Source organism: Lytechinus pictus, chromosome 16, assembly GCF_037042905.1.
Source record: "Lytechinus pictus isolate F3 Inbred chromosome 16, Lp3.0, whole genome shotgun sequence".
NCBI classification, from domain to species: Eukaryota; Metazoa; Echinodermata; class Echinoidea; order Temnopleuroida; family Toxopneustidae; genus Lytechinus; species Lytechinus pictus.
In genome coordinates, this window is record NC_087260.1 from 7,349,495 (window position 1) to 7,369,414 (window position 19,920).

General features: G+C 35.6%; 1 protein-coding gene across 3 annotated transcripts in view; it reads left to right on the plus strand.

The window, feature by feature from the left end:
* Positions 1-19,073, plus strand: part of LOC129279249 (ras GTPase-activating protein 3-like) — a 38,921-nt gene extending 19,848 nt beyond the window's left edge. The window contains exons 8-16 of one of the 3 annotated variants that reach the window (XR_010295985.1): positions 2,493-2,605; positions 4,542-4,624; positions 5,231-5,301; positions 6,792-6,881; positions 8,969-9,016; positions 11,679-11,782; positions 12,003-12,183; positions 15,721-16,510; positions 17,154-19,073. Coding sequence is in view for 1 of the 3 variants with exons in the window: in XM_064110881.1 (XP_063966951.1) it covers positions 2,493-2,605; positions 4,542-4,624; positions 5,231-5,301; positions 6,792-6,881; positions 8,969-9,016; positions 11,679-11,782; positions 12,003-12,183; positions 15,721-15,766 (736 nt within the window). In the remaining 2 variants the exon portion in view is untranslated. Of the gene's footprint in view, positions 1-2,492; positions 2,606-4,541; positions 4,625-5,230; positions 5,302-6,791; positions 6,882-8,968; positions 9,017-11,678; positions 11,783-12,002; positions 12,184-15,720 lie in introns of all 3 variants that reach the window. The other 2 variants (XR_010295986.1, XM_064110881.1) reach the window with 2 other exon arrangements.
* The last annotated feature ends 847 nt before the right edge of the window (positions 19,074-19,920 follow it).

A 19,920-nucleotide genomic window follows, 5' to 3' on the forward strand; every position in this document is an offset into this window, starting at 1 on the left:
AGGGCAATTTCCTTTCTCTTTTCCTTTGAATACAAAAGGTTATGATTCTCGTTAACTCAAGCTGTATTTGATAGATATGGAAAACAGTGTTCCTGATTAATTATTGACTTCGTTTTGCAGTCATGAAACACAAAGATTTAATGGACTTTGTCATTTGATATTTGTTGTTATGGAACATGATTTCATTTGTGTTTCACAATTTGCTTTCTAATAGGTTTAGATCCACTTTTCTCTGGAAGTGTCCAATATACTGAACTGAATGCCATATCATTTGATTTTTTTTACAATTCATTTCATGGACATTTACTTCATTTATAGACACATGTAGATTGCATTGTATCAGTTTCACTTATTTTTTTTATATACTATTTTTTTTTTATTTGTGTTCATTCTGCATGCTATTTACATTGATAGGTGTCTAGAGTAAGCATTCTTGTTTGATGTGATGATCTGAACACATTGGCCTGAATTCACAAAGGTGGTTTTGAAAACCTTTGGTTGAACCCATGGGTTATGCAGATTTGTTGTATAAATTATGCTTACCGGTAATTTACAGTGTACATGTATATAAAAAGCGTCCACTGCTGATAGATAATAGCTTTTGTCAAAGTGCAAATTGATGCCTGTTGCCACAGTTGAGCATGCTATTTCATTCATGAGTTCTTTGTTTTGAATGGTGGATTCATGAATTCAAAACAGTGGTATCCTGAATGGAATAGCGTGCTCAACTACGGCATCAATTTGGCATAATGTGATGGACATTTTGTTATACACACAGTTAATAAGCGTAATTTATACAGGAAATCTGCTTAAACCATGGGTTCAGCCGACGGTTTTCAAAACCACCTTTGTAAATTTTGACTGTTAGTTTAGTTTCCATTTGTTTGAATTTTATCCTTATTTTGTAAATTATTTTTAACCAATTAACCTGCCTTAGGGGGTGTTGCAAGAAAATATTTGCAATCAATCGCAAATATTCTGTTGCAATTTTACAGTTGATCGATCACTTTAAACTTTAGCAAATCAGATTACACTCCTTGTTTCATGGAGCAGATTAGCAATCAATCGAAAATTTGCAATTCATTGCACGGCATATGCTAGATTTCGGGAACGAAAATAGACTTGCAATTGATCGCAAGTTTCGTGCAATGCCCCATTAGATTGGATGGATTACAATTATTACATAATTGTAGTATGATGATGAGTGAAGATTGATCATGGGCATTTTCATGAAATAATCAACCTTTTTGTCCGTCCAACTCCAAGTTTCTGTATTCTTACTTCACTTTATGAACTCCCCATGATCAATATTTCAGATCATTACAAATTTTCATTAGAATAAGAATCATTTCAGCGAGTTCCCACAGATAGGGGGTGGGAAGTATATATTTGGTTAAATTGCCCATTATTGTAATTTTTATTTAAATCTGACTTTTTCCTTTTTGTGTTGTTAACCACACAATTGCAATAGAACTTCATTTCATGTCGTTTACTAGAATGCATAGGCCTGATAACCCTTTGCCAGTCACAGTTGCATCAAACAATCATCTAATCACTTTAATAATCTTGAAGGAAGATGAAACCAAAAATCTAACACCACATAATATCATTGAAAAATACAGGATAATCAAAATTAATCCGATCCGATTTCCCGGTATGGGGCACCACCTCTTCAAAGTTGGGCTTCTTCAGGTGTGAGGTCTCTGGATAGAGGTTGCCATTTTTGCGGAGTAAATTCAAATCACTGATCTGTAGATCAGTGGTTCAAAATTATTATAAGGTTGTAAAATTTATGATTAGAATTCATCGAATCGTATTTTGAAACTATGATATAATATCAAACACATTTGGAACAACATTTTATGAGTATTGTGTGTTTATTTGATTTATTATCGGTAAAATAGAATCTCAGTTAGGCAAATGTATTAGAGGTGTAGTTTTTCACTGATGTCATAATTTTGAACTAACCCCACGAAAATGGCGATCTTCATCTAGAGACTTTGAATCTGAAGGAGCCCAACTTTGATCTGTATTTTGTTTCTGGCTGCTGTTTATCATCTATAGGTTTTTATATACGAAATGACTACTTAAAAAAAAGTTAAGAATAAGGTTGATAGATGGATCATCAGCCAATCAAAATCAAGGATTTCATATTAATTACTTTCATGGTAAAGACAGCATGATAGTAAGTTTTTTAAGGCGCATAATGACAATGTCTCGATTTACTTTTCTAGTCTTCTATGAGCATAAAAGTAATAACAAACGCAGCGTGTAGTAATTAATGGAATGTAATATGTTTCCTTAATACATGAAATTAGCTAACAATATGTAACAAAAGTAAGATTGAAACAAAATATTTGATACCTTTGAAATGCTTCAAGCAATTCTGCTGATCACTTCTTCATTGGAAGAGCATTCCAGAGAGATGGAACTTGAGAGGCACGAGCCTTTGCCCCAAGAGTTAAATTTGTTCTTCATAAATTTGTTTCTAGGTACATGATAAAGAGAGCGCAGGGTAGGAAGAGATTAGGTATCGGTATGAAGAACTTCAAAAGGAGGTGGTTCAGGCTTACAAACAGAGAGCTTACATATTCTAAGAGTGATGGTGAGTCTCAACAACTATCACATTTATTTATCTATCTATCTATCTATTTATCTATCTATATTTCTATCTATCTATATATCTATCTATCTATCTATTTATCTATCTATCTATTTATCTATCTATATTTCTATCTATCTATCTATATTTCTATCTATCTATTTATCTATCTATTTATTTATCTATCTATATTTCTATCTATCTATTTATCTATCTATTTATCTATCTATCTATTTATCTATCTATTTATCTATCTATATTTCTATCTATCTATTTATCTATCTATCTATCTATTTATCTATATATCTATATTTCTATCTATCTATCTATCTATATTTCTATCTATCTATCTATCTAAGAGTGATGGTAAGTCTCAACAATTGTAACTTTTATTTATTTATTTATTTATTTATATATTTACGTATTCATTTAATTGTTCATTTATTTATTTATTATTGATTGATTGATTTATTGATTTATTCCTTTTATCTATTTATTTATTTTTTGTTATTTTGTTATTTATTTTTTATTTTTTCTATTTTATTTTTCATTTATTATTATCATTATTATTATTATTATTATGGGTTTTTTTTTGGGGGGGATGTACTGGGGACTAGTTCATGAAAAATATCAGTATATAAATAATACACTTCATCAAGGTATCTTCTGCACAGGTTCATACACATGATACAGATGTAGATCTTTATTTTTTTGTTAACCATTAAAATTCATTGTTCATTTATGTCATTTCAATAGAATCAGAATAATTAAGTATTTAAAAAAATCTATTTTGAAATTACAGACAGTTTTTCTAAAGGCCTTGTCACATTGTTCCGGGCAAGCCTTGCATGTGAGTTGTGGGTGACTGTTTTTGCCACTCGTAGGTTGCCCGCATTGACGGTATCTCACACACATCTCACACACGGTTGCCCGCAGAAGCGTACGCAAGTTTAATTTGCACGCAGAAAAGTTTTGAACATGCTCAAAACTTTGTTGAGGGCAAGTTGCAGGCATTCACCCGCAAGGCTTGCACGTAACGATGTGACAGGGCCATAATACATAACATTTTTGTCTCACCTGCGAAGCAGAGTGAGACTATAGGCGCCGCTTTTCCGACGGCGGCGGCGTCAACACCAAGTCTTAACCGAAGGTTAAGTTTTTTTAATGACAGCATAACTTAGAAAGTATATGGACCTAGCTCATGAAACTTGGCTATAAGGTTAATCAAGTATCTTTGAACATCCCGTCCGAGTTTCAGTTCACATGATCAAGGTCAAAGGTCATTTAAGGTCAATGAACTTTGGCCATGTTGGGGGTATTTGTTGAATTACCATCATATCCGTGTAATTGTATTGGTCTAGTTCATAAAACGTGGACATAAGAGTAACCAAGTATCACTAAACATCTTGTGCGAGTTTCAGGTCACGTGACCAAGGTCAAAGGTCAATGGACTTTGGCCATATTGGGGGTATTTGTTGAATTACCATCATAACTCTGTAAGTATATTGGTCTAGTTCATAAAACTTGGACATAAGAGTCATCAAGTATCACTGAACATCTCATGCGAGTTTCATGTCACATGACGAAAGTCAAAGGTCATTTAAGGTCATTGAACTTCGGCCATTTTAGAGGTAATTATTAGATTGCTGTCATAACTTTTAAAGTCTATAGATATAGTGTATAATATGTGGATATAGGGGTAATCATGTATCATTGACAAGTTTTAGGTCACATGATCAAGGTCAAATATCAATTAAATTAAATGACTGTTTTTTTTTGTTGTGAATAATTATTTTATAGTAGTTTTCAAAGTCAGCACTGCTGCTATATTGAATCGCGTGATGCAGGTGAGACCGCCAGAGGCATTCCACTTGTTAATATTTTTTTTTCTCTTTTTCTCTCTCCATTTCCCTCTCTCTCTCTCTCTCTCTCTCTCCAGACTGTTTTCCGCTGTGTACGATACCCATCTCAGATGTCTTAGCTGTGGAAAAGCTAGAAGAAGAATCATTCCAAATGAAATTTGTAAGTTTTCAGATGAATTCAATTATTTTTCATATTTTTTAAATCCTCCTTTCACACTAGGTGGTTACAGGTCATCTTTCTGTCTTGTTTTCATTCTGGTGATGACTAAAGGACTGTAACATGTATCAACTTCAAACTTCAAAATTTTGACTGAAGCTAGTCCAGAATCCATCTTTTTTTCAATGGATTCCTTCATATTTGACTGGTTGACGAGTCATCCCTCACTTTGTAAATTCTGGTTTATTTTCTGCTTTAGTTTATAACATTGATAATATAGGATTTATTTAGCGCACATATTTACCTTGTTACGTGCTCAAGGTGCTTCTATGTTTCCTTGGCTATTAAAAGCTAGTCTACCAATTCTGGTGCTCACATCTTTTAGAGGAATTACTTCCTGCCGGTAGCCATTTACCTCACCTGGGTTGAGTGCAGCACAATGCGGGTAAATTTCTTGCTGGAGGAGAACACGCCACGGCTGGGAATCCAATCCACGTCAAATTAGGGAAGTTTGTAATGTAAATGGTTATGTCAATTATAATATAATACAATGATATTAATGTAGGCCTAAACACATAACATGTACCCTTATTCATCGTTCATTGATAGATGTTCCAAGTAGTTCAACCAAAGAGAGCACTATATGTCCAAGCCAGCAACTGTGTAGAAGAGAAAGCCTGGTAAGAAAATCCTTTCCAACTTATTCTTTTCATCTGAATTTTCTTATTATAAAAATAAAAATATACTTTTATACTTTTTGCTGAGTTGAAAGACAAGTATTCTCTCTAAATAATTAAATCGATTTGTCTCACTGCATACTGTACATCCTGTCGTTCCATTTATGTCTATTATCTTATTACAGAGATTTAACACCTTTGTTCCATCACAATTAGTTTGTAGCAATCTTTCATTACTTTTCGGAATATCTCAAAGAAAAAAAACTTTGTTAATGATTACACTAAATTCAGCATTAAAATAGAAAGAATATTTTGAGGTAATAAGAGGATAAAGAGGCTAGATTATTGAGTATTTGAACATGTACTGCGTGTTTCTATAGAGAATCGTTAACGGTTTAGCTTTTCCGGAATCGAAAAAAACGTATTGCCCTTAAACCAACCTGTTTCTACAGAGCGAATAATCCGATTAACTCACATTCTACTGAAAAGTCAAACGGATTAACACGGCAATCATCACCTCCCAGAGGTGGTTATGAGAAACCGTATTTTGCGCTCGCGTCTGTTTCTACAGCGAAGTTTTCCGGAATTCTGGATACTTACTCGGGTAATACCGTTTAACGATTCTCTGTAGAAACACGCCGAAAGATACATGTTGTATGAGGCAATTTGTCAAAGTTCAGTGCCTCATCTAGTAGTTGGTGTCTTGCTATAAAGGTGCTTTAATAGTGGCTTTCTCACATTCTCCATTGGGTGATTTCAAGTCTGGTGTTGGTCTTGGTGTTAGTGTTGGAATTTGGATTGCTTCCCCTAGCTCCAAAACCTATTCTGACTTTGTAGAAGTGATCCAGATCACATTATTGCCACCTCAACAACTAGTAGGTGACTTATCAGGACCATCTTCATTTCATGTTTGGTGTTAAACTCGTGTTAAAATTGACCAAACACGAACACCAATAGATCAACACTGAACTTGAAATCACCCATTGTTTTTTCTATGATGAAATATGGAGATGGGTAATGAAAAGCAGCTGTTAGCTGGTGGGTGTTTCATAAAGCTGTTTGTAAGATACGAATGACTTTACACATGACTGGTGATCCTTTCTTGTGCTGTATGTGATATCCCTGTGTAATTCATACATGACCTAAGAACATGTTCCAGTCGTGCGTAACCTTACAAACAGCTTTATGAAACACCCACCAGGGGGGTTTTTCACAAAGATTTAAGTATGACTTAGGTCGCACAAACTGCCTGGCTGCGTACGGTATAAAAGATAAAAGGCATGACCGCATTGGTCAGATCATGCGAAGAGGAGGCGATTGATATCGTTAAGATTATGCGTTGCAAATCATGTACGCGTCGACATTTAAGTGTGACTCTAAGTCATACATGTACTTCAATCTTTGTGACCCCCCAGGATTCCTACTGGAAACGTGCGATTCTGACTTTTCACAAAGTGCTTAAATGAATTATTCTGTCTGTTTCTACCTCTTAGGATCGACATTCTTTCCAATATATGCAAGAGCAATCGTCATAGATTAAGCTATTATCATCCCGCTGCCTTTGTCAATGGTAATTGGATGTGGTGAGTGTTTGAAGGAATTAAAAACAATTCACTGTCATTTTGATAATAATAATAATGATTGTGATATCTTATTGAGCGCACATGGCAGCAACAGTTTCTTTGGATATTTGTATACATACAAACAACAACAAATGTAAATGTAAACAAAGTCGATAAAGAGATCTTAAGTTACTGCAAATACAACTTGGTACATAATTCTTTAAAAAGTACAGTTTTGCATCACCCACCCGAATTCCTAGCTACACTTTGTCTATTGATCTCTCTCCCTTTCTCCTCCCCCTGAGCCTATATCTTCATCTCCTCCTCCTCTCTTCCGCCCATGTTCCCTATATCCTCCCCCCTCATTCTCCCTCACTGTATCCTTCACTCTGTCCATCCATATTCCTTTACTCCCTCTTGTTATCCCTCACTCCCCCTCTCCCTCATTCACTCGCTCCCATCACCCCCCCCCCTCACCCCCCTCCCCCGCTCCCTGAAGGGAAGGGAAGCAGTTAATAAAGGCCACTGCACACCTTACGCCTGTTTGCGATTTGATTTCGGAACAAATCGCATTTTGCTCATTTTCTGAAAATGTAAATGGAACATACCATTTTATTTGAGGTTAAAATTAATTGAAAGAATACTAATATAACCATTTTGAAAGATTGCAAGCCTTTATTTTGGAGTAAAGGCTAAATTAGTTTCAAATCGTAGCCAATCGTACGACTGCTATGACGTCATTACGACTAGATATTAAATTCGCTTTTATTCTAAGAAGGATGATAGCATAGTCACAGATTTGAATGTAGGCATTCGTACGATGATTTCAAACATGACACAGTAAGATATTCCATCTCTCAATATTAGCATCAAATTCTACTATATTTTATTCTGAAATCGGGTCGCAGACCAATCGTAAGGTGTGCGGTCGCCTTAAAGGTATTGTTTAACTTTGTGAGCAGCCGATTTAAAAAATTCTCAAACCAAGATGAAACATGTGTACAAGTGCATGTATTAGAACTAATAAACCCTGAAAACAACCATTATTGAGAATGAAAAGCTAAAAGTACAAGGCAAAACCCCGATTTTGTAAATAGGCGTCTTATAGACACCTAAATAGTACACATAAGTGTATGGGATGAAATTAAGATGGTGTTTTCGGTCACTTTATATTTCAATTTTTGAAGCACTAAATGATTATTTTCGAACGCAATTTTTTCTGGGCTTCATTTTTGTAACATATCACACACACAGGTGACAAGTGTGACATTCTAGCTCAGATTTTTTAAAAGTCAAACCAATGTTAACCAATCACTTTAAGGCAATGACATGGAAGGAAGGAATAAGACTTCCCAGGGGCTTGGGAACAAAAGCCTAAGACGGTTTATTTAGAAAAAACCGACAAGTTCGTTTTCACTTCCAAATGGTTATTTCTGTCCCGAACCCTTCTAAAATGAAGTTAAATATGACTCTCCCGGGGAGATCTCCCTATGCATTTATTTGGTAATAGAGGCCCAATGAGGTACATTATATAGCTTGCCAACCAAAGTGGGGAAGGGGTGCTTCGGCACTTTTTCTTTCCAGAGCCACGATGCTCCCTCCAAAAAAAATTTGCAAGAAAGCTTCCAAGCCTAGTAAGACTAGAAAATTTATATTTTATAATAGAGGCCCAATGATGTACATTATAGCTGAACAAAAAGGGTGAAATCAACATACCTTGTTTACCACACAACAATTGGTTAAAAAATTATCAAATTCTGGGAAGTTTTAAACCACTAATGTGTGCTTTGGGTGAAAACTACACAGTATTGGTTGAAAACTACCCAGAGTTGGATAATTTTTTTAACTAAATGTTGCGTGGACACTCTTAAAATGTTGGGCAACCCCTCTCCCCCAACAGAACACACAGACACACAAAAAAGAATGTGCGATCTCACCATATATTTTGTTTTCATTTATTTGTCAATTTAAAATGCAAATAAACAATATTTTGTATAAGAGTGGTTGTTCTCAATGTATCTGTCTGCCCCTTATTATGGTGACAAAAAACGGATTTAAACTTTGGGTCTGTCTTTTATTTGAATTGTACCTTTTTTTTTATTTTTCAGCTGTAAACTGCAGAATGAATCAGACAGAGGCTGCACACCAGTAACAGGGTGAGTTATAGATTCTTTCTTTTACTTCTACTGTCAACAACCATTCAAAAAACAATAATAATAATTATCAATTGTTTATGGGGACTTAGACAGCGTTCTCACTACTAGTTTGCTGGAAATTAGTGTAGTGGAAACTAGTTTAAGGTGTAATGAGAACGGTTGGAGCAGTCTAGGAAGCGATCTTCCAAACCGGTTCAGAAAACCACCTCGCGGTGTAGTTTTGTTTGAAGATTGCTTTGCCACGTTAAACTGGTTTCAGCGTAAGTGAGGACGCAACCGTTCTTTGTGAACCGATCTTCGCACATTTCGAGCGCACAACCCCACACACTGTATGTGGAATGCCTACGCTGCGGTTTCAAATTTTGCGCGAAACATATAGCAACAAGACCGCTTTACGTGAAGTGGTTTTGAAAACCACTTTCGGGTTGTCAAATGGGAACGCTAGCAAAGCGATCTTCCAAACTGGTTTCCTGAAGCCGGTTTCCAGTAAAACAGTTTTCGAAATTATAATGAGAACGGTGTCTTAAAAGTGCCACCCAGATGTGCAGATAATCATCTGTCATATCATCATTCTGTAGAAGACGTGATAAGATCTTTGAATCTCTTGCAACTAGTTTTCCTTCACCATAACATTACAAGTAGAGAAGTACCTAGGCCTCCTATCATTTCTTCTAAAGGATGTCGCGATGATGAGGTCTGGGATCACATTTTTTTCCTTATCTTTTGCTTATAAGATGTCGACTTCCCAAGATAACAACCTAACATCTAGTTGGCACTGTTAAAGAGTTAATAGTCTTTACATTGACCTTATCATTTGACAACAATGTAACCTAACATAATTACCTTGACTTTAGCAGAGCGACTGTGACGCACACTGCTTTTCAAGAATAAATTTCTGCCAGGTCACCTTGGATAGGATTTGAACCCAAACCTTCTTTACTAAGAGTTTGGAGTCAGAACCTCTACACCACGATACTTTTTTTTCAGATTGTTTATTGGTAGAAAATATGTATAGAACCAAATGTTTTTCCACATCTACCCCTATTTTCGAAGTATACATGTATATGCATAGAATTTCCTTGAGAAAATAGTAAATGATTATTGCAACAAATATGAATGATTGTTGCAACCCTTACATGGATACAAAAAGATGTAATAGGTCTGATTAGATCTTTACATCTGACAAATAAATGAATTAATAATAGAATAGTTTAAGATATCCACAGGCCACAACTGCAATGCAGACCTACCACCCCAACACCACCAATAAGTCGCCAGATAAGGTTCTCTGTAAAAAGCCAAAATAGTAAATTGGTCTTCAAAATCCCAAAATTATAAAAATAGTTCATCTGAAAGAGCAATATTCTTCTTCCTGCGTACCGTGAAAATTTGAAGTCATGAAGTCGAATAAAAGGAAAGATACAAGAGTTTCTTGGACACTACTTTTTGGACTGCTTGGAAGTTTCACTGAGATTACACAGTATGCACATCTCATGCTTGAGTGAACCCCAGACTTCAAACCTTTTTTTTTTTAGCTCTTGCTGAATTTTCTCTGCTTTCAAACAAGTACTTGTAATGGTTAATGTTGGTCAATTTTAACATGTTATATATCATTTTAAAGCTTAGGAAATGAATTTTCAAGCTCACTAAAAATCTCAATATTCATTTTGGTCGACTTATCGTTGGTTTTGGGGTGGCACGTCACATTTGCTACAATCATCATACATTGTAATAGTCTATGTACTTTATTTTGTGGCATTATATGTGGCTACGGGCTATGATTTTTGCAGTTACAGGATTTACGGATATTGCATAATTTCTTGTTTTAGGCATTGTCGAGGCCAAATACAAATCCATACTGAGGCACTATGGAGTCCGTACAATGTCCCTGCACGAATCGTACAATAGGATGTCCGTTCAATATACATGTACCATACACTTTTGATGATTGTATAATGCCTGTATATTTTATGATGTATTTTACGGCTTCTGTCCTATGATTTTGAAAAGTTCTTGAACTTCACGCCCAAAAAAATTGTAGACCTTATGATGATAGTGCATCCCTATGAAACTTGTGTGCCACCCTAATGAGATTGTACGAAAAGCAGGATATGATCTCCCTGCGATCACCCTTCGATAATCGTAGACCAAAAGTAAACTTGGCATAAACCTGGCACTTCTCCAAGGTTCCCAGCCCATCAGGGAAAATTATTTTACTTTTTTCTAGTCAGGGAAAAATCAGGGACTTTGTTTTAAAAATATCTCAAATCAGGGAAAAATGCCTCAAATGAGGGAAAAATCAGGGAATTTGATCAGCCCAAAAGTCGAAAGCACAGTAGTCAGTCAGACTCTGTTATATTTTGTTGCATATCAAAACAACATCCATTGAATGACTAGTTATGGTGGTACTAATTAGTTTTACATTATTGTTTTTATACTGAAAATACATGTAATTCACTGCAACAACTTAGAAAACATGCAAAACTGGGAATGGGTTTAAATAATTATCAGGGAAAAATCAAGGAATTTGTTTTCTTGAAAAGCTGGGAACCCTGTTCTCCAATTTTTTTTCATTAAATTGACTTTGATAATAAAAGTTGCCGAATAAAGAGAGATGTATTAGCATTATAGTTTTCTGTTTGTATTTGTCTTTACTCTGTAGGGTGGTTCCGTGGAGTGTCACATTAGATATAGACCCAGACAGAGAAATGGAAAGGATCTATACCTTATTCAAAGCCAACATTGCCAAACTAGAAAAACTTGAAGGTGAGTTCAAGGTGAAGGTTTAAATTAAAATGCCTTAAAACTACTACATGTAGTAAATGAATCGTTCAGTGGCTTCCTCATTATTTAAACCCTTGTTTTACTCTACATGTATAGAGTATTGTGTTCAGCCTGAAGTAACCCTTTATAAAGCCTTCTTCCAATGAATGATTTCCATGGTATGATTAAATGTCTAAACTTTTTCCAAATTGTGTTTCTTCAGATGCATGTGCATTACAAGCCGTCTACCAAGGTACAAGGTCGGAAGCACCTCCTATGCTGGTTGAAGACTCCAAGAGCTGCTTTGAGACTGTCAAAGGTCTACTGTACGAGTTACAGCAAATAGAGGAGTCACATGTCAATTACAGAACAAGGAGAGAAGAGACTAGAGAGTATGGAAGCAAGTAGGTATCACTTTACCATGAATATGTGGGAACTGTCAAGGGTCTTCTGTCAAATTGAAGAAGTTTGTCTTGGCTCTAGGGTGTCATGTTATTAGGAGAGGGGAAGGGAGGGGGAACGGTCAATGAGTATTAAACAAACAAGAATTATATTAAGAACATGATAATAACTTTTGGTCTACCAAGGCATGATGCCTCGCTTTTTTTCTGCTTTCTTAAAGTTCTGCTTTGAGGCTGTCAAGGGTCTACTGAGCAGGGTTCCCAGCCCATCAGGGGAAATTATTTTACTTTTTCCCAGTCAGGAAAAATCAGGGAATTTGATTTTTAAAATACCTTAAATCAGGGGAAAATGCCCAAAATGAGAGAAAAATCTGGGAATGTTGATTGACCCAAAAGTTGAAAGCATGGTAGTCAGACTCTGTTATATTTTGTTGCATATCCAAACAACACCCATTGAATGACTGGTAATGGTGGTACTAATTAGATTTACATTATTATTTTTATACCAAAAAGACATGTAATTCACTGCAACAACTTAAGAGAATCTGCGAAACTGGGGATGGGCTCAAATAATTATCAGGGAATTTTTAAAATTCATCAGGGAAAAATCAGGGAATTTTGTTTTCTTGAAAAGCTGGGAGCCCTGACTGAGTTTTTGAAGAATCAAGAGCAATCAGAACAAGGAAAGAAAGCACAAGCACCTGGGAAATGTTTAATGAAAACAAATAGTGATTTTTCACTGTCAATTTTGCACTGAGCCAATCAAATTAAGGATCTCAGTGGCTTATACAGAGCTGCCAACCATTACGTTTTTGCCGTAATCATTAGGTTTTTCATTCAAATTACGGCATTATGGTTTTTCTTTTCAAATTACGTTTTTTGACAATTTTGATAATGTGTGTACATAATTGTATGTATGTGGAGTGCGTGTTGAGCCCACTGAACTAGAAATACGTATTTCTAGTTCAGTGGTTGAGCCCGAGATGAGCCTGGTATTTGCGCGTGCGTAGTCGCCCGCCGGCCGGTTTTCCAACGCACTTTAATAATTTGATAGCATGCACGTACATATACGTTAGTTGAATATGCGAGCGGCATGCATGGTACGAATCGCAATGTATAGCGACTGGTAAATACGTCTGTAAGGATGATGACGTCATCCAAGATGGCAACTTACGATGACAAACGAAAGGATCGAGGATGATTATGTTTTGATCATCATTTGAAAGGAAATAACAGTAACTGCGGTCTAAGGTACGATATTTCTGAATTTTATATATTTTATCTTAAATTTGCATGTAATTTCTTTCCTATAAAGTGATGTTTTACATGTATGTACAAAAAAACGATCCGAAAATCAGATTTCAGAATTTAGATCTAACGTTACTGCTAATACGTTGTCTTTACGCACGGGCCAACACTCTTCAGGTGATCGAGCCAACGTTTGTTCTTGCAGCGCAGAGCGAGGAGTACGATGAATTGGGTAGGGTAATTCCCAAATGTAGTAAGAGAAGAGTCCATTTGTAATGGAGGGGGATTTGGAGGTTTGAGGGAAATTATTATTCCATTTGCAAAATTTTACAAAAATACTCATCATATATATCAAAGATTGAATCATCAAAAGATATTTTTCATATACTTTAAAATTAATTGTTGTGATAAAGAAATGAAATTTTGAGGCTATTTTCTTGAATTGATTAATATCAATTCCCTTCGGATAACGGTACTGTCTGGTTAATTTTCATCAACTCGTAATCCTATCAAACAAATACGATGAATTCGGCTTTGAAAAGACCTGGAAAGCTCTTCATTGTCCCTTGAAGTAATAATTCTGGGTGATATTCAACATTTATTGATAGTTTCACATGATTTATACTAGAGAGATGTCCTACTGCCTTTGGAATTCATTAAAAAAGTCGGCACTTTAGCATTCAGTTTAGCAGGAATGGGAAGATTTCTTCCCCGGTTCTGGCGGCCTAGATGTCTGCTCTATAGTGCCGTCACTGCTGGGGATGATTGAGTGTGCGTGCAGTGTGATTGAGGCTGAGCTGTGCACATCGTGAAGTGATTTACGATGGGACTTTTGTGGAATGATTTCAACTTCTTATCTATAGATCTATTTGAATTTTAGATTAGATTGATTTATGAATAATTTTTCTATATTTGTGGAATGTTACATGTACACTTCCATTTTATGACACTTTAATTTTAAAGGGTACTGTTTGGCAAAAACAATGTTACTTGGGAAGAGAAGTCTGAATTGATGTCAACTTTTTTTTTATATTTCTCTTAGTCTACAATTTGGTAGTTTTGTCAGGAAACTCAACATAAAACAATTAATTATTTTAGAAGTGGAAAGGAAGCCCCAGAAAAATGGGGCCCTAAAAATGTTCACCAGAACTGATTTTGGTGCCCCTGAAAGAATTTTTTTCTCGATAGATCTTCACTTTGATAAGTGCCGGAGTAGGTTGCACTACAAAATGAAAGGCCTACTTGTCATTTTTAGAAAAATTTGCCTAGGTGCCCATTTGACTAGAATAAAAGTGGCCTTCATGTCCTTTAGAATGGCCTTGATACCCCTTGAAATTTTGGGGCATCCAAGGCCACTTTGCCGGTTGCCCCAAGCTGAAAGTGCCCATTTGAAAATGGCCTTGCCCCTCTCAATTCTTAATTCAAGCCCTGCTACTGACTTAATTAAAATAAGGGTCCAATTTGTAACGCTCCGTTACTTAGCCCAGACTAGGCCTAGAGATTAACTTTTTTTTAAGTGTTCACTGCATACATACTTTTTGCATTGGATGTTTGTCGCATGTCGTTTTAAGGTTCGTTTTAACACATTCCTTTTTTTTGTTGGAAATTCCTTTTTTTGGCCATAATGATTCCTTTTTTTGCTTGCACAAGGTTGGCTGCTCTGCTTATAACACATAGTTGGTTAGAAATCACTGACTATTTCTCTCATGAAATAATCTCCTGATAGTCTACCCAGATTCTTCTTTCTAGAAAAGTAGTTGGAATCACCACATTATCACTTACCCAATGGCCCAAATTCACAAGGTGGTTTTGAAAACCCACGATTGAGTCCATGGTTTATGCAGATATCCTGTATAAACTACGCTTATTTTACCTCGTATATTAAAAATGCCCAATGCTGATGCGCGTTTTTGTCACAGTGCGCCAAATTGATGCCTGTTGCCATGGTTATCCACGCTATTTTATTCATGAGTCCACTGTTTTAAATAATGAGTCCACTCTTCAAACAGTGGACTCATGAATAAAATAGCGTATGAATAAAATAATCTAACCATGAAACAGGCATCAATTTGGCGCACTGTGACAAAAGCACTCATTAGCATTGGACATGTTTTATACACGCGCCCGATTCGCGGTAAATTAGGCGTAATTTATACAGGAAATCTGCATAAACCATGGATTCAACTGTGGGTTTTCAAAACCACTTTTGTGAATTTGGGCCTTTGTTTTCATGTCACAATAGTTCTGACTGAATACTGACCATGCATCTATCTCTTTCATCGTTTCTTGCAGGCAAACACCAATCGGCGATGAGAACTTCAACAATTCCTTCAAATGACAACTAGTCGTGGCATTGTTTGGACTTTGCCTGGTTGGTTTGTACCATGCCAGCATTACTACCTTCCACTGATGAACGGTGCTTCGTGGCTTCTTCAAGAAGAATATCCTCCCATGAACCGTTTCTTCAAGCGTTACACTTCTGCCTGCGGCTCGTTATTGGTTGCTACCATCAGGATATCTTTTGACACACCTCTCATTGTTTTCACTGTACCTGATGGGGCTACATGTATGTCTGAAGGGTCATCTCTGAAAAAATGAACAGATCTATTGACAACATCTTCTGCGGAAGAAGAGCCTACGTTGTTGATCAGGCAACATGATTTCTTCGCAACCATTCCTCGCCGAGGCTCGTAGAGGTTACTCCTTTTCAGTCGTCATCGGTGGATAATTTTGAGCAGTCAGGATTTATTCCAATGTACTCCACATGACAATTTAATGAGCAATGTGAGCATGGTATTTTAAGAAGCAAAAGAACGTTCATTGCTGGGCTCTTTGATCTAAAGCTCAACAATTGCTCGCAGACTGACTCTACAATCAATCGCATCGATTATTTTATTTAATCAATTCTAAAAAATCAGTCCCCCGATTAATCACCAAGCTTATTTTAAAGGGCCAAGGTCACCCCTCCAACACTTGAGGTTTTTTCTGAAACTCCTCAGAATCCATTTCTATCCTACAATCAGTGAATCATTTCATCAGTCAGTATTGTTTGTATGTTAGATGTGATCAGCTGTATGGCACTGTGGCATCTGTTAGTTCCAAGCAGACAATGCTTGTCAAGTAAATGTATCTTTACAATTAAAGGACAAGTCCAACCCAACCAAAAGTGGATTTGAATAAAAAGAGAAAAATCCAACAAGCACAACACTGAAAATTTCATCAAAATCGGATGGAAAATAAGAAAGTTATGGCATTTTTAAGTTTCGCTTAATTTCACAAAATAGTTATATTCACATCCTGGTCGGTATGCAAATATGGGAACTGATGACATCACACACTCACTATTTATTTTGTATTTTATTATATGAAATATTCTAATTTTATCCTCATTGTCCTGTGAAACAAAGTTTTATTTCGCCCTGAACATGTTGAATTATCATTGTTTAACATTTTATGGTTTAGTCAAGTTAGTCGTTATTGTCAAATCTGTAAAAATTGAAATATTGTATGATTCAAACAATAAAAAACAAAAGAAATAGTGAGTGAGGGACATCATCGATTCTCTCATTTGCATGTGACTATATTGTGCATATAACTATTTTGTGAAAAATAAGCAAAACTTTAAAATGTCATAACTTTCTTATTTTACATCCGATTTTGATGAAATTTTCAGCATTATGCTTGTCTGATTTTTCTCTGTTGATTCAAATCAACATTTTTCTGAGGTGGACTTGACCTTTAATGACGACTATGCTTAATGCCATTGTCTGATTATGCAGTCACTGTTTTTTTTTTAAATCGCTGTCTTTGCATCAGACTTCCAATCGGTTTTCAGTGAAAATTATTCACATGAATTATTTCTGTGGTATTTACATCTTTTACTAAAGTCATTATCTCTGTTCACCACTCTGCATGAAGATTTGAAAGAGTAACCAGATGATGCTTCAGATATACATGTATTAGTCACACTGGACACTAAGGCCCATATTCTGAAGTCGGGTTTAATTTAAACCCAGGTTTAAAGTTGTGTTCTAGGTATGGAAAGCCAATTGTTACATAAATCACTAACAGCAGAGATATCATATTTCAGCTCATTTGACTCTCAAATCATTCTCAATTGTCTAGGAACTATGAATAAGATAATTGTCTTCACCATCGAAGAATCAGGAAAGAGCACAGTAAACTTAAGAAACATACAATGCAATAACAATTTTGACCCTTTTGGCTTCCCATAATTTTAGCAGAGTTAGACCATGGTCTATGTTAAACTTGACTTCAGAATACGGGCCTAAGGATGCAAAGTATTCATGTTAAGTAAATATGAGAATACTTGAAGCAAACAAAACCATTTTACTTACTAAAGTATTATAAAATCATTGATAAAATCATGGTAGTCGGCTGAGATTTCAAAATAGGTCTGTGGATTAAGATGTGTAAATTAAAAGTATTTTAAGATGAAATATTGGGAAAGAGGGATAGAAGCTGAAATTCAGTGTGGATATATTATGTTAAATGAAATTAATATCCAGTACTTCAGAAATGGAAAGTTACTCATTTAGTACTTTGGTCAATCATCCTTATTCTTTCCAAAATGTGATTGTCACATTAATACATGTAGGATGAACATTGTAATCTACTTGACTTCAGTATTGTGTAGAATATGGTACTTAAAGAAAAAAAAAAAGATAAGTACTTTTACTAGGAATGCAATAATAGTAATATGATTAGCTCAAAAAATTGTTATCATCTCATCTTATTACCATCATCATCATCATCATGGCTATCACCACCACCACTGTGACTGTTACTGCTGCCGGATTTGTATTATTTGTATTTATTTATTCATATGTTTTTTTATAAGCTTTATTATTATCATTATTTTGTAAAAATTTTAATCCAATCGTTTGATAAATAGCGCCTTTTTCCGTTCAGTTACAAAAGCGCTGCAATTCACATCATCCATCCCTTTTCAACTTTTTGCTAGATATACAATTGGCAATTCAAAATTAATTACTCTTATACAATCTGCTTCAGTTGAGGCTTGAAAACATGTACTTATTGTTCCTTTTGCCATGTGTTTACATATCATACTAGTAAACTGAAGGTCAGTACTATTACAGATTTTGTTTTTTTGGTCAATAAAATGTACTATTTTAAGATGACATTCCATGTTTCCATAGTCAATTTCATACTTTATTCCTTTTGGCCATCCTTTAAAGGGACAGTACACTGACAGACACTTAGTGTGGTGTGTCATTAATACCCAGTCTTGAAATATTCCTTTGCGAGAACTATTCATAATATCCTACAGAGAATAATTAACCTATAAAAGAATTGTAAAGAGGAACTAAATGTTTTTAGAGGAATACATGTAGTACTTGTTTTGTTACTTGTTGACATTATGTTAGTAATGACTGTCTTATCATTCAAATGGGTTTATATTATAATACTACACTGCTCAGAATGAATGTTGCATTATGGGTTATATGAGTCTCTCTCGTCCCACGTCAGTCTTCAGTTTTCAGCAGGATGTTTTCTTGTAAATTAGAAAGCTATTTTAGTTCATGAATGCACATGAGATTGACAATCTGATTAGGTTCTGCTTGACACCGTTCTCGCTGCCTTCCTAAAGCTACTATAGTTTAGTGGAAACTAGTTTAACGTGTAATGAGATCGGTCGAAGCAATCTTGGAGGCGATCTTCCAAACCGGTTCAGAAAACCACCTCGCGATGTAGTTTTCAACATCGCTCTGCCTTGTTAAACTGGTTTTAGCGTAAGTGAGGACACAACCGTTCTTCGCACATTTTGAGCGTGCTACTCCACGAACTGTATGTAGAATGCCTACGCTGTGGTTTCGAATTTCGTGCGAAACGTGTCACCCCACTGAGAGCGTTTCCATTGCAACAAGATCGCTTTCCTTGAAGTGATTTTGAAAACCACTTTCGTGTGATCAAATGGGAACGCTAGCAAAGCGATCTTCCAAACTGGTTTCCTGAACTGGTTTCCAGTAAACTAGTTTCAGAAACCGTAGTGAGAACGGGGTCCTTGTTGTTATATGTTATATATCTGGAAATGGCAGGGGCAGACATTTCAACAGTACTGTCAAGAATAAATCTAGTTTAGTTTTTTTTTTTTTTAGGGGGGGGTAGGTTAGGGGGAGACGTAAAAAAAAAACCACTTTAGCTCTAGTCGATCTATATATGTTTTATTCCATATTATTATTCTATCTATTTAATTTGTATTATTCACATTTGTACCACACCACAACAAATACTATGTCATAGAATGTAATTTGCCACCTCTTTTTTATTTGTGTAATCTTTGTAATTGTGCGTGTGTGTGATTTTCTGCTCAGCAAATCTTCATCATTTTCATCACTGTCAATATTCTAGAATCCCAGCTTTCCGCAATATGGTCACGGACAAATTTTGAAATAACGCACTATACATAGAATTTCACAGAAAAGATATTGTTTCAGGCCCCCCCAAAAA